The sequence below is a fragment of the Strix aluco genome, chromosome 8 (genome assembly GCF_031877795.1).
Source record: "Strix aluco isolate bStrAlu1 chromosome 8, bStrAlu1.hap1, whole genome shotgun sequence".
NCBI lineage: Eukaryota > Metazoa > Chordata > Aves > Strigiformes > Strigidae > Strix > Strix aluco.
Window position 1 is genome coordinate 28,075,120 of NC_133938.1, and position 14,907 is coordinate 28,090,026.

The window sequence follows — 14,907 nt, forward strand, 5'->3', positions numbered from 1 at the left end:
AAATAACAGAAGCACAAACACAGCCCTGCCTAGATACTCGGCACTTGGCCACCTGAGCTGGGAGCATTTAAAGATTAAGGACAGGAGGAAAAGCCAGGGACTACTATCCCAAATACATATTTGCATAACAAAATGCATTAAATAGCTACTGCCCCAGACTCAAACTTAACAGTGGTCTAAACGATCTCCCTGGTGGGATGTACTCTCCACTTCCCAGGAGTGGATGCGATATTAAGGGAACTGGATACCATTCACGACAAGCACACAGAGGACAGACACTGGAAGATCAAATTTGGCCAAATCACCCAGGGAAATACTGGGCACAGCAACCCTGAGATCAGGTTCCCAGAAACACACCACCTTCCTCTGCACGTCACCCAGCAGCAATTCTCTACCAGCTAAGTGCTTTGGTTAGCAGCAAAGACAGGCTGTGGATCAGAGCACTTCAGTGTCACACCTTCCTCTCTGTATTGAGCAAACAAGGCAATAGCAAGGCTATAGTGCCTGGTTCAGTGCTGGCAGGCATGCAGCACAGTGCTGCGCAGAGCCAGCTGCCTGCAGAGTAAAAGGCCCTGTAGTTTGCTGAGGGATCTTAGAGGTTTGCTTACATACCAGGCAGTTGCATCCAACCATCGGATGCTCATGCTGACACTCTACCTTAGAGCACCCAGTGCTCCTGCTCTACCCCAGAAACCAGGTAAGTTTGGGTTAACACTTGTGGACATATTCTAGCTGGCTTGAGACAGCGTAACTAAGATAACACTCACCCCGACAAAGGGAATGAACTTCTGCGAAGATTCTTCGTCAGGGCTAAAGGCAAAGAGAAAAGAGTTGTTAACAGCTTGCTTCCACACTGGGCACAATACTCACTTTATATGTTGCATTCAAGCATGCAGCAGGGACGGACAGTATGCAAGCGCCAGTCCAATGTCTCCTCTCAAGGCCCTTTGCCAGCACGCTAAGAATCCGCATGGGTGGGGAAGAGCACGCAGCTTACGGCACATCTCTCAGGGGAAAGGTCTCTTCCTCCCTCCCTCACGCTTGACAGAGAAACATGCTTTAATGGCATGGCAGTCATTACAGACACGCGACCTCCTACTGCAAGGAAATGGATCTGTGCCACAACAACACGGAGAACTGTGTGTTACTTACTAGTACCTGAAGCGCTCTGCACGCATGGCCTTCACGCGTCCCACCTTTGGAGTCATGTGCCATACCTTGCATATCCCAGCATCGCTAAAGCAGTTAGCCTGCCACGGGGTTACAAGCCGTGACACGTGGTTATTTGTATAGCACTAGCAAGTACGTACACACACACACGCGCACACAGAGACATGTTCCCTGCCCCTGGGAGCTTGCAGTCCCTTAGACAGGCACCCTAGAGAGGTCGGGCACCAGAGCACGCTGGGTAGATCAGGACACCAACTCGAGAACAGCAAACAGCTAAACCAAACCGAACAAAACGCACACCACGTCCCAGAAACAGCTGAAGACAACACTACACACATTTTGAAAGCAGGAAGGCATCAGCTCCTCCTGGTCTGGCCCTGCCCAGGATTCAGAAGCCAGAGGGTAGAGAAGGGCCAGCAATGAAGGCCACAGTCACATCTAGCAGGAATTAGGGAGAGACTCAACAAAGACAAGAGGGGGAAGACCAGAGTGAGGAGGAAGGCAGGCTGGGAGTGCCTGCAGAGCCACTGCTCCTGTCAAGGGCAACAGATGTGAGGCCCCCCCACAGGGGGAGGGAGGAGAGGACTGCAGGAGCACGTCCACATGTTCAGGGGAATTACAGTTCAGTGGTGAAAGTGACTGCATGGGTGAGACACACAATGTTTCTCAGTGGCCAAGCACAAGAAACAGGTAAGAAGCAGACAAACACTAAGATTTCTCATGTTTCTCTTTTTTTTTTTTTTCCCCTCAGTGCTTGGAGCACTGCAATGTTCAGAGAAAAACCATCCAGCATTGCCTTCATCCAGAATACTGTGGGGTGCAGCACAAATAATTCAGGAAAGCAGGTATTTCTGTGCCGTTTCCAGCAGCAAACACGACTCACTCAGAGCTCCCTCTTGGTCCAAAGCAGAGCACGCATTTGCAAATAGCCTCTCACTTTGGCTCAGGTCTGCTTACTCATCTCTAAGGCAAAGCCAGGTGTTTTGCTCCCTTCCCACCTAACAACCTCAGGCACTGCACCTTCATTCTTCCTCCAAAGCACGTGACAAAATGTCCAAGTCCCTGATTCTCTGTGTTGGAAGCCAGAAAGGTCACACCTTTCCAAACATGGATGCAGGTCACCCAGCAAATAAATCTCCTATGAACATGACATTTCCAGCTCCAGTTTTGCAAAGGGAAACAAGAAACCCACAGAACTGTTGGGTGAAGCACAGAACAGACATTCAGCTTTCTTCTCATCCCTTTAGCTCCATGGGCTGAGAAGCAGGCAGAAGCAAGTCCCGCTGACCAAGTGAGGCAAGCACAATAGTCGCCTAGTCATCTCTCAGCTACTGGACGGCTTTGCTCCGAGCTCTCAAGGAACAAGCCATGCCCAATTCCAGCAGAAAATTCATTCTTGTTGCCTCTGGGAGCTCAGACTCCCACTGAGGAGAGCTCAGGGGCAATTCTGAAATAAATCATTTGCTTCAGTCACCATTTATCACAGCTCACAATGATGCACAAACTGTTCCTGAAGCAATCCAGCTGGATTTCAGCTTGGCTAGTCTAGTCCTGTCACATGTCCGTTGGGAACTCTGATCTTGCACATGTGCCTCTGAAAATGCGGTTTATCAAAACAGCTGCTCTTCATGTGGATAAAAGGAAAGATGGGATGACCATGCTTGTTCTCCACTTCCTCTTTCATGGTCTTTCTTGATTGTTGTCCTTTGGGATCCCAAAATATTAATCAAGAATCCCTTCACCTTGGTAACGGTCTCTTCTATTCCTTCTACCACAGCCCTGCAACTAAAACACCCTCTCCCTGGAAAGGCAGCTCCCCCTTATTAACCAGGCTGCACAGATTTCCAGGCTGCAGAGGTTTTACCCCCATAGCGATGTCCAATGTACTGGTTTTATCCATAGCGCCTCTGAAGGCCCTGGTATCTCAGCTATAATTTAAAGCCAGACCTGACCCTGTTTTGTGATTTTTAACAGTGTTATTGATACTTCACCTCTGTAATTCTGGGGAAAAAAAGAACCAAGTTCTAAGGGAAAACAAAAAACAGGCCTATGCAGAGAGTCTAGGAAAAAAAAATCTTTTATCTGGAATGGGGAGTTGTCTAATTACTCTTTTTGCTTGGGCAAAATCCATCCACCTGGAATCAGTCCTTCAAAGGTAAATTGTCCAGAAATGAACTTGCAGGCTCTTTCTCAACCCCAATAAATTAATTCAGATTGAACAAAGACATATAGCTGGATTTGTATGTTTTAGGACTCTTAGAAAGGAGAAGCTGCCACACCATCAGGAGTCACCCACCTGACAAAGTGAAGGAATAATCTCTCTCACTGCTGGGGCAAAGCATAAACTAAGCTGCAAAGCACCCAGATATTACAGTAAGAGAGACTGAATAGTCACTTCGAGCAGTTATGCCAGTTATTAGCTTTTTAGTAAGATTTCATTTAAAATTTAAGCAACCCAAACCAGATTCAAATGAAGCCAAGCAGGGGGGCAACAGGAAAGAGGGGACTTTTATCACTGAGGGACTAGCAGGCCTCTAATTTGAGGCCAGGCACTGCCAACAACTCTCCAAGGTTCATCTCTGGTATGAAGCACCTGTCCTTTCCACTGGGCAACTGTGACTGTCTGCTGGCTAACACTGACCCTGTTCCACCAAGTCTCCAGTGGTCAAACCAAACAAAAGGACAAAGCAACTCTATGTCCCCACGACACATCAGACAAGTCGCCTCTCTGCTTCCTCATGAAACTCCCGTCCAGCACCCTTCATGTTCCTACAGCAGACCGGACATACTCAACAGAACATCCAGCATTTCTTGAGCCTTGACTCGCCTCCGCTGCACTGCTCTGCCAGGCAAGGGGCACAAGCAAACTCCTGTTGTGTTTCCACCAGCTGCCCAAGGACATTCATGCAGCAACCAGCCAGATGACACGGGCACTGCTGAGCCAGAGAAGGGACCGGGTCCATCTTCACCAGCTGCCTTCATGTTCAGCAACTGCTGCAGGGTGTGTTTTAGAAGCAGCACTCAGAGAAATGACCTGGACTCTGCCTAGCCACTGCCCTGCAGAGCCTCAGAGACAGGCAGCAGGCAGAAAACAGTGCTACCACTGCCTCCTATTGCCCAGGAACCCTCCAACACTTGTGGTCCAGGGACCAAGACTCAGGGAAGTGTTCTACAACACATGAGAGTGAAGAGCTTTCGGTAAATGTGTAGCTACGTAGGAAATGACTCAGCCCTTGCCCTGACAAACGAGTAATGCTTTTATTTCCAACAGCCAAGCTGCTCCCCAGATTCATGCAAGGGCTATCCAGAAGCCACATGGCACGAGCTGTGCTGGACACTGAACTACAGCGGGTGACACCAGCCTAGGTTCACAGAACTGACCAGCAATCCAGCTACACTGGTAATGAGTGTCTGTCGAGTCTCAGATCTCAAATACTACAGGGCTTCATTCAAGAAAGCAATGCAGAGACATATCAACGTTGATGATACACCCCTCCTAGTAAGACGCCCACCTCTGCTACCATGGTCTCAGCTCCCTAGATGTTGCCTGGACTGCAGTGTTTCTTGCCAATTCAGTAACCAGTAATTTTCCCCGTGCTCACAAAGTCAGTCACCCAGTGAAATGGCAATTAATTTCCTTCTTGAACCCCTTCCTCATTGCCAGCCCCCTTGATTTCAGGTAAGGTCAGCAGATGCTCCAAAAGAATGGGATAAAGCTTTCGCATCATTGCAGTCCATCACAGGCAGTACATGCGCCAACCTTTCGCCATGACAAACAGAACAAGGGGACATGAAGGAGAGCGGAGGTAAGTCAAAATAGGGATAGCTGGCAATAAAGTTATAAAGCAGCTCATCACATACAGCTACATCCTAAAGACTGGCTTGGCTTTCCTTGGACCACTAGGGCTTAACAGAGCAAATGCCAGGATACTGGGAGATTTGTCTTGCAATGAATTTGTAGGTAGTGCTGCTGTTTCTACACAGACCACTGCCTTGAAAGCTGGCCCTGGAGAAGCCATTCACCTCTGGCCTCGAGGGAGAGGGAATTGCGGTAACTTTGTGAACTGAGGACAAAATAAACAATGTCCAATAATCATACAATTCGAAGCAGGGGACCCTGCAGAACAAAGGTGTCTTGGAGGCAGCTCAGAGAGCACAACTCCACTGATAGCATATATCTGTCTCCTCTTTCTTAAGCTCAGAGAAGTCCCGTACGTTTGAGACAGCCTGCCACTAAGAGACTAATCCTCAATTTTTTGATTACAGGGAGATTTGCTGGTCTGCACTTGGACACTGCACAGCTGAACCTCACCCTGAGCCACCGAGTGCCACCTACAGCACTCCAGTTTCAACAGATGGGAACTGAAAAGCCTTTACTCAGTCCTGATCCTTTTGGAGCTACACTATATCCTCTGATAGCTAGGAAGAAGGGAAGAAAAAACCCTGCCTTCTCTGTGTTTTACTGCTCAAAGCTACTCTCTCAAAAACCCCTTCATTCCCATTCAGTCTACATCCTAGGAACCCATATGCGTGGTCCAAAGGCAGAGCAGTCATTTCCAACAACACATTCTGCCAGCATATGCCATAGTTTCAAAGCAGCAAGCAGAATTTAACCTAAAACACAAACTGTGCATCCCAGACCTGCAGGAACTGTTAAACAAGGCACAAAAGACCAGTTCATGGGGGAAAAGAGAGAGGAGATGGGAGAGGAAACCTAAAAGGAACTGATACCTTATGGTAAAATCAAAATGAAAGCTCTTTTTCCTTTTCAGAAAGCAACCAAAGAAAAAGATAAATATGTTATTATACTTACAACAAAGTGATGCATTCATTTAGATAGCTCTAATGGAAACACGATTTCTGTGTTGTTTTTCACAATACTCTAAGCTGTTGCCAATGACACAGAGCTGCATTTCTAAAGAAAACCACACAGCGAGATAACTGCCCATCACTCCATGGGAGAGCTTGTTCCTCTAACTCTCCAGTTTGCTCAGGGGGTACTTGGCTGTAGCTAGAAGTTATTTTAAAGCGGATACAACAGAGATACTAAGAGATTGCAGGCTGTGCCACGAGTCTGATAAAGTCTCAGCAATCTCTCTTGCAAGTAACCTTCTGCAGGGTTTGAGCCTGATTTAAACCTATCAACAGCTTCAGGCATGGCACCACTAAGTCCAAAGGGTCTAAAATCCAACTGGATCAGACCAGCTTAGTAAAGTTGTGATGCACACTGCTGGGAGGGCTACATGTGTGTGTTGCTGAAGTACATTTCAGATGTTTTTCAACAAAGAACCAAATGGACCTTTCTGTGCACATTAGAAACTCAAAATGATTCAATGTGTGTAAACGACAAAAATTGAACCTGTAACAGAATGGAGAAGGCAGTGGAGACTAGTGCACAACCCAGCAACTGAAGGGTGCAGAGAAAGAACAAGGTAGCCATCAGAAGGGGTTTACACTGCACTAGGTGTGTCTGAACTCAGTGTTGGTAACTAAGGTAAGTCTTCACACCAAAAACAAAATAAAAGACTGAAGCCAAGAGCTTTGAGTACCCTGTGGCTCTCCAAACTTCACCTTTATCAGGTTAACATTACGGAAGTTCACTAATACATGAAGAGAGCGCACTCTTTTTAATGAACTAGTCCGGAAATATTTCCCTGGGAGAGCATGAAGAATGGCCTAAATTTTACTGAATCATTTCTGCAAAGTAATGTCAAGCAGACACAGGAATGAAAAGCAAGACACAATGAGCGTTTCCAAGAACAGGAAAAAAGTGATTCTACCCACACCTTTAATCCCTCCCAGTTTTTATGCAAAGAAGGCACCAATGACGGATGCTAGTGAACCAAAAATCAGATTTATAACACAGGAAAGGTAGTAATTAACAATTAACCTTATCCATGCCCCATAGAAGATTGCTAGTCCCTAATCAAGAAAAATAACGAGGTGAATGTTTGTCCTGCTCTCAGGATGTGAATTTGGAGTCTATTATTCTTCTCTGTGCCTCAGAAACAAATGCATCTCTACCCTTCAGTGACAGTTACTCTTCTTCCTGGACCATGGCCACATGAGGCTGTACATACTTCTGAATCTTATTTTCAGACCCCAATCCTCCATCCTACAGGTTGCTTATCCCTTAAGAATAGTTGAAATAAAACCTGGTGAAGGTCAGCCCTGCCCAGTAGGAGTCCTGGTAGCCTGCAACTGCCAATCAACAAGGATTTTGTCTCTCTTGCAAAAAGCTCTGCTATTTACACTCCAAAAAGAAAGGGTTTCAGTTCCCTCAACACTGATGTAAAAAGGCCAGGTCTCATGGAAGATACTCTGAGGGGGGGAATGCTGCAGTCCAGTCCTACACACCTAAGGTTTCTGTGGTAAGGGATCTCTGGAACTTAAGCAAATATAATCTGTCCATCCCCCATCCTGCTTAGTCCCCACTTCCTCAAACCTCTCAGATCTTCAAAGAAATAACTGCCCTTAAAGTAACCACACTGCTGTAGATTCACTGTGGGACACATCACTGGGTGCAGGCTACCATAAGGCTCCCAAAGGTGTTTGCAATTTGGAATTATTTCAAGACTGCTGGCGCTCAAGATGAGAAAAGCACTTTGCTTTCAACCTGATGCTCACTCTGGAAATCCAGTATTACATCAGTGACATACCTTTTCTGCTTGTATGTCAGCATTGCTTCAGCAATGGGCAACTGGTGTGCACAGTTTGCCCCTGCTATATACTGCGTTATCCGGGAGACAACATCAGGCGTTTCTGGAACTGCAATAGAACAAAGAGAGAAAATAATTTCAGTGACTTCTCAGACCATCACCAGGACTGCCCTCCAGTCGCTTAGCCAAGTAGCTGATGGTACTCAGCCAGCTGCATTTGAACTGCATCTTCCAAAGGAAGCTCTGCAGCCTTCCCCAGAGCGCTGTAAAGCTGTCTGACCAACAGCAAACATCCTACAAGAGCACCAAGGTGAAAACATTAGGAAGGCACACTAGATGCACAGACATCTGTACACAGCATTATTGACTGAAGTATTATGGTCATTTTCTATTTGTTAAAATGCTTTTCTTTGAAAACATGTACCTGCCCAGAGTCAGCTTTAGGCTTTTTCACACCTTGACTGTAGGTACCTGCTGAAGAAAGTGTCTAGCCATCAATCTCAGGGCCTTGGCGAGCTGCTCTGCTCATACCAGCATTTGAGTTACCTGATTTCTTAATGAATTCACGGCCTTGCTGAGTCAACTGAAAAAACTGAGAGCCAGGCAAGGGTAGGAAGAGCACAAAGATCACACGTGTGCAAGTATGCTTCAGATATGTGGGACTGTGTTTGATACAAGTTGACAGGAAGACATTTCCATATTTCTTTGGTTTCAAGCAAAGAGCCTCAACTATGAGATCAAGGGAACACAAGTGACCTTCACCAGGTACTTCCAATCCTTAATGGGCTTTTTAATCAAGACTCTTTGTATTTGAACAGTGAGCTGTGAAGAACTACAATTCTTTGCCAGATCTTTTTTATGCCTTCATGGGGTTTCTGTGCAGTTTTCGCTACACAGATAAAAAAAGGAGAATCTACAAGGCCTGGACTGCAAAAAAAGGGACTGCATTTTCCTCATAGCATGCAGACAAATAAATAAGGACTGCAGCATACAACCAACTAAAGAACAGACATGGCTCTTGAGCTGGATTTCTACAGCTAATGAAGTACTCCTAACACAGACACAAAAAATCAAGTCTGTATTGACACCTTTGTCTGCATTTTCAAGTGCAGCAAGGAATTAAAAGAAACCAGTTCTAGACATGTTCCTCCTCAAGCTTAGAATCAAGGAAAAGCGTAGGTTGGGTGGAACATTAGATGTCTAGTCCTGCTCCAAGCAGGGCTAACTTCACCTTCAGAACAGGCTGCCCAGGGCCTTGTCCAGTCAAGTTCCCACCTGCTGAAAAAGGCTCTGAACAATCACCTGTGAAGAGGTCTGTCTCTCCTCCTCTCACAGCTAGAGGGCTTCCAGGAGCATCCTGGCAGCCTCAGGCACTCTGCAATTCCAACAGGAGAACCACAGTGCAACCTCCCCACTCTCATGGCGCTCCAAAAACTCCAAAGCTTTTTCCTTCTAGTGAAATTTCTGTATGGGATATGCTGCCATAAGAGCATCATTCCTCAGTCAAGTCTCAAGCCTTCATGTAGCCCTCAATGTCAGATGCAAATCCTCCTTTCTCCTGTTTCTTTCCATTCTTGAAGGAAAGGATGGAAAAACTGTAAGCATTAATATTTTAAACGAATTAATACTTTTACATGCAGTAAGGCTTTATCCTGGCTTAGAGCACACTCAGATCAGAATGGGAACTTGTTGATCTGACCTAGTGCAGCTCTCACATGTTACAACACGGGTAAAGAATAAAATGCTTTTTTAATGAGAAAGATCCTGCCAGCAGACTTCAGAAATGTCAAGGTCATTCTCACACACAACTAATGGAAGTTAATCTTCCCAGAGTTTCCAGTTTTCCAGATCTTTTAGGCTGGACAGTTTCTGAAGGGTCAAAGAAAGCCATGTACTAAACCTGGTAGTGAGACCCTCACATCAAAGAACAAAGCTGAGAGCTAGGTAAAAACAGCGTGACTCAGAGGCAGCTTGTGCCTCTGGGAGCCAACAACTGTTTGCAAACCACCACGTGGAGGACATAGAAAGGTCAGCATCTGAAAAGGGAATGTGGTGGAGTGAGGAGAAAAGAGGAACAAAAACATTTGTCTGCTTCCTCTTGTATTTACTTGACCTTTGCTAAAATTACTCATTCAAGCCTTTTATCCCACACAGGCCAGACACAGACACATGGTCTTACCAGTGGTCTGTGCTTCAAGTTTGTTGAACAGATCTCTCCAGGCTAGATCTTGGAAGAAGTTGTTGTATCTATAATCTACAGACCCCAGATACTTGGCCACTGGATGAGAGCCTAAGAAAGAAAGCAAAACATGACAGTTGTTCTTCCCAGCACTGAACACAAGTGCATTTTTTATCAGTAAGGAATTAAATTCCAAAATCAAAACTACACTAGACACCCTAGAAATAAATTTCTTCAATTATAACCAAGTAATTTAGTCCATCTTATCTCTACAAGAGCACGCAAACAGACTTCCCAGCAGAGGGACTGCTTCAACACCACTGACATCTTTCAGTGACACCTCCCCCTTCCCCCCCACCAAATGAAATTTTAAAAGGCCAAAGAAAACAGGACTGGGAAACTGCTGAGGAAATAAAGGATTTGGAAGACACAGAGGTCCTACAGCTCTCCATCTCAGTCTCTCAGTTTTGCAAGCAGCTTTCCCAGAAGCCCTTCCTGCCTACAGGCTGCACCACACGCACCACAGCCAGGTCACCCCTGCCAAGAGGAGTCAGATCCCTTCCTCTCAACACCATTTGCACATCACAGCTGTTTTGCAATACTGAGAAGAGGCAATTGTCCCCAACCAGGAAAAACAACCCAGGGAGGCTTGTTTAATTGGTGGAGAAGGGCTATAAGTTCAATAAATACTTTGTAATTAAAGACAGAAGGCAGAGTCCAAGGATTACAGTCCCCAGTGAATGTTGGCTTTTGCACTAGGTCCCTACTTGCTCTAGCTAAGCCTTATGGCTCCTCTGTGAGCATGGAAAGACCTCCTTGCAGAAAGTTTGTGTGTCCTGCCTCCAGCTTGCAGCCCTGGATGGAGATCTGTCTTCATACTTATACTGAGCAGGAAAGGGAAGGCACTGAAGTAGCAAACTCTGCCTTGGGAGGTGGTAAAAATTTCCCACTGTCACCTTAGGCCACGTGTCCCCAAACCAGACAACCTGCTCTGGCAACTACCCTTCCAGTCTTTCAACACAGGAGAAAAGGTGTGCCAGGATTGCACTTCCCAGCCACCACGTTTCAGTCATGCTCAGCATGACTCCTGTACATTTACAATCAGCCATGAAGTAGTCTCAGAGTTCCTTCTTATCAGCTTATTTTTATCCTTCCTGCATACTGAGTTCTCACATCAAGCCACGCTTCTAGAGACTGTAACAGCAGAGTCATCAGTTGGTAACTGGTAACCTGACAACTCCTTCCAAGAAGACCCCAGTTGCTTAAGTATACTCACCATCCTCCAGTAAAGCTCATGGTGAAAAAACCCACTGTCTTTTCTCAGTCCTCCAAACCAGTGCTAATCTCCAGACTTCCAGTAAAGGTTCAAAGCAGAAGGTCTCTCTGAGCTCCCCTCAGAGATCCTCAGAGACTGGGATCTAAGTTCTTTCTTGGACCCTCCTGATCATGGCTACTTTCAGACCCATCATTTCTTTTGTCGTGGAGTTTTAAACAGTACACATGGAACACCTCTGCACCATGCACTGGAGAAGCTTTCCCACATGCTGTGAAAATCCATCGCACACGGCAGATGCAGTTGAAAACAAGTACTAAACACAAGGTCTCCCAAGAAGTTCTATCTGTGGGAGCTAAATAAAACGCTAAAAAATCCCAAACAGCCAAAATAAAAGGGGCAAATAAATTAGAAAAAAAGGTTGGGGGTTAAGTTGTTCATACACTGGTCTGGACATCAAAGGAGTCTTTCAGTCACAGAATCAGAAGCAGGACCCAATCTCCCTGTATGGATGCTTACAGACACTAAGCATTTCTCATTGTTAAAAAACCACTGTGGGTTGACTTTTCTGTCATTGCAGTGAGTAGTTGTGGACTAAGAAGGTAGAACCATCATAGAAAAAACTCCACCATTCCTAATTTGAAGGTGCTTCTAACAGCAGAAAATCCTTTCCTTTAAGACATTTATGGCATGGTCTCCATTCGGTGCTTTTTCAATTGTCAGAAAAGACAGGTTCCTCCTCAATCACTTTAGTGAACTGCCAGAAAGCTGGCCAGAAATAAGCCCTTGATCAGATCAGGAAATACTGCAGACTTCTATAGGAAAGGCCCTGTTAGAGCAGTTTCTATATTTAAAGTACATTTAAAAAGCATTCACAGTTTTGAAGCAGTTTGGGGTTTTTTTTAATTACCAAAGAAAGTTTTAAGATTAAAAAACCAATCCAAAAACACACTAGTTAAATCTTGTGTTTCACTTTCAAAGAGAGAATATTTTCAGATCATTAAAGACTGCAGGACAGAAAACTCTTCTTCTGAGGCCAGGAGACAGTCAGCATGTGAGGACCAAAGTCCTCAGTCACACAGAGTCTCATTCAAAGCACATTTAACCTTGCAGAAATTATTTTTTTGTTTTTACCCCCCTAAAGGGCTCTCTCTCCTCTTCCTGCCAACCACTTTGGAAACTAAATGTCTTCCTTACAGAAGGATCCAGCTCTCTTCCTCTGCCTTTTTCATTTGACTTCTGCAAATCCCACTAGTGAATCGACAGCCTAACCCCGTGCCAGGCAGCAGCTTCCAACTCCTACAGAAACTGCCATCAGCTAGTCCCAAATCTAGAACACTGGAAAATACTGAGAAAAAGTGTTTTTCAAGTCTTCTGTTGCCTACCTCACCTAAGTGCCCAGTTCACACAAGCCAAGCCTCAGACTAGACCAGCTTCTGGCATCACAACCTTACAACACCAACGCTGCCCAGACGCCCCTGCCCACAAGCATCGGTGACCACCTGGCTTCCCAGGCCTCACCACTACAACATTCCTCACGTTTCTGACTACAACAAGACCCCTAATGTTATTACCAGTCCACTCTCCTTCACCCAACACAAGCGATCCAAGCTGGGTAACTTTCCAGCCAGGCAAGCTTGTTGAGCTGCTGGAAGGGCAGAGATAAGGTGCTGGAAAACTGAGGGAAAAACCCAGGGAGAATAGCACGTAAAGGAAAGGTCAAAAGATACATGTAATTTGAATAATTTAAACTCTCAGCAGTTTCAGAGCCTTTAAAAAAATTTTCAACCCCCTCTCCTCTATAACATTTTCTGCGTCAGCCTCAGGGAGGCCAGAACAGTTATTGCTCTGGAAAACATGGTGCCCAGTGAATTTAAGATCTCAGCCAGGGAAAGGGCTTCTAGAATATTATTCTATGCATTCATTGTACTATGATAGAAAGATATGTAAGAGCCTCCCTGTCTGGGGACGAAGTACTTGACCCCTTGCTTCAAACAAAAGGTTTACAAAGCAGACTTCGGCATCAAGAACATACAGATGAAATTCACTCACGCAAGAGCAGTAACACAAGCATTACACAATGCCATGACAGCATGACGCTTGCCTCATTTAACAGCCATATACCTAGTCAAAGCTTCCAGGAGGGCTTCTCCTGAGGCAACACATCACATTTAACCCATTCGTCTTTCCATGAAGAAAAATTGTTCCTTATTTACCTAGAGGGATGATCAAAAATCTCATGTAGCCAAGCCAGTCTGGGGTTTTGTGAGACAGCTGCTCTACAAAGAGCCTCAATACAGCACTGAGGTAATTCTGGGCTCCAGCCACTGCAATTTTAATTGGGTTTGGAGGCTGGGAATTGCAGTTACAGCTAGACAGAAAGAGAGGAAATATATTCATAATTGTGCTTCCAACCAGCTATTTCAGAACAAGTAAAAAAAAAAGTTTAATAACAACCACAGCAGAAGAGAGCTTGTTCAATACACAAGGCAATATCACAATGATTTATCAACAGATTAAAACATTATTAATAAAATGCAATATTGTTCAGTACTTTCTTAATTGGTCTCCTTGCTCCTTCTTTCACACATTTTGATAATCTAAAGGCTGGACTCAACTATCTAGGTTAGGATGTACCTATTGCAACTAACTGCTGTACCAGAGAACATATTCAGGTACCCACAGCAGGTATCTAGGGAATACACTGAGGAATTAATCTGGGAATTACTTGGCTGGGGGAGAAGCAAGAACTATTTAAAAACCTACCTATTAGCTTTGCATGCTTTATGGGTTATTAGATCTGACCTATGAGGCAACCTCCAAAGCACAATCTTTTAAAATCACCAGTGTTGATGAAAGGAGACTTGTATCCCCACATATATGGCAGAACAGCAACTTTGCAGGGCTGGCAGGTGCTGAAGAACCACACAACTCTGACTTCAGGAGAGTAAATTGGGGAGAAGTATTGGAAGGGAGAAGTATTTCTCAGCTATTGGATGGAAAGTTCCCTGGGCACTGGGGCACAGGAGCTGAGAGGCTTTTAGAGCTGAGACTCAACAAACAACACAAGCAAGGTGAGAACTTACTATCTCTGTATCCTGGAGACAATAGTGCTGAAAGCTGCCTGAATATCAGCTGAGGAGCATGTGCAGACCACTGGCAAGGTATGCTTTTGCAAGACATCTGATAGGTACTGAGGAGAGAACAGAACATTTTATAGTCTTTTTTTTGGTACAGTTTGTCACAAGAAGAAAATCTGACTCCCCAGCTTCCTAGGTATTCTCACACCCAAGCATGAGCACTCTCTCCCCCTGTCTAATTTGCAAGTGATACGGCTATTTCCCAAATACCTCATCCTTGTGCATCAGCCAAAGGAAAGCTCTTCCTCTAGAAAAATTGAAACATTGCACCTTCTTGACAAACACCAACATTACATCCAAAACATGGCAATGACAACTCTAGAACAGGAAGGGTTTTATGGCTGCAGAGAGCAGGGCAGCAGCAGAAGGCCATTTGCCTAGTAGACAGCAGATGCTGTCTACTCACCTGCTTCTGGAACTGCATTTGCATCTCTCTCTGATTTCAAAAGGACTTAAACAAATGCAATGTTCTGCCCATCCTCAAAC

The 14,907-nt window shown here is 45.2% G+C and overlaps 1 protein-coding gene across 10 annotated transcripts in view; it reads right to left on the bottom strand.

Annotated features, from left to right (window-relative positions):
- The window catches only part of PACS2 (phosphofurin acidic cluster sorting protein 2), an 82,883-nt gene that overhangs the window by 16,243 nt on the left and 51,733 nt on the right, over positions 1-14,907 (bottom strand). For 6 of the 10 annotated variants that reach the window (XR_012624172.1, XM_074832822.1, XM_074832816.1 and 3 more), the window contains 6 exons: positions 14,368-14,474; positions 13,498-13,652; positions 10,009-10,119; positions 7,830-7,938; positions 5,902-5,934; positions 768-810 (listed from right to left, as the gene is read on the bottom strand). Coding sequence is in view for 9 of the 10 variants with exons in the window: in XM_074832822.1 (XP_074688923.1) it covers positions 768-810; positions 5,902-5,934; positions 7,830-7,938; positions 10,009-10,119; positions 13,498-13,652; positions 14,368-14,474 (558 nt within the window). In the remaining variant the exon portion in view is untranslated. The remainder of the gene's footprint in view (positions 1-767; positions 811-5,901; positions 5,935-7,829; positions 7,939-10,008; positions 10,120-13,497; positions 13,653-14,367; positions 14,475-14,907) is intronic. The other 4 variants (XM_074832823.1, XM_074832820.1, XM_074832819.1 and 1 more) reach the window with 1 other exon arrangement.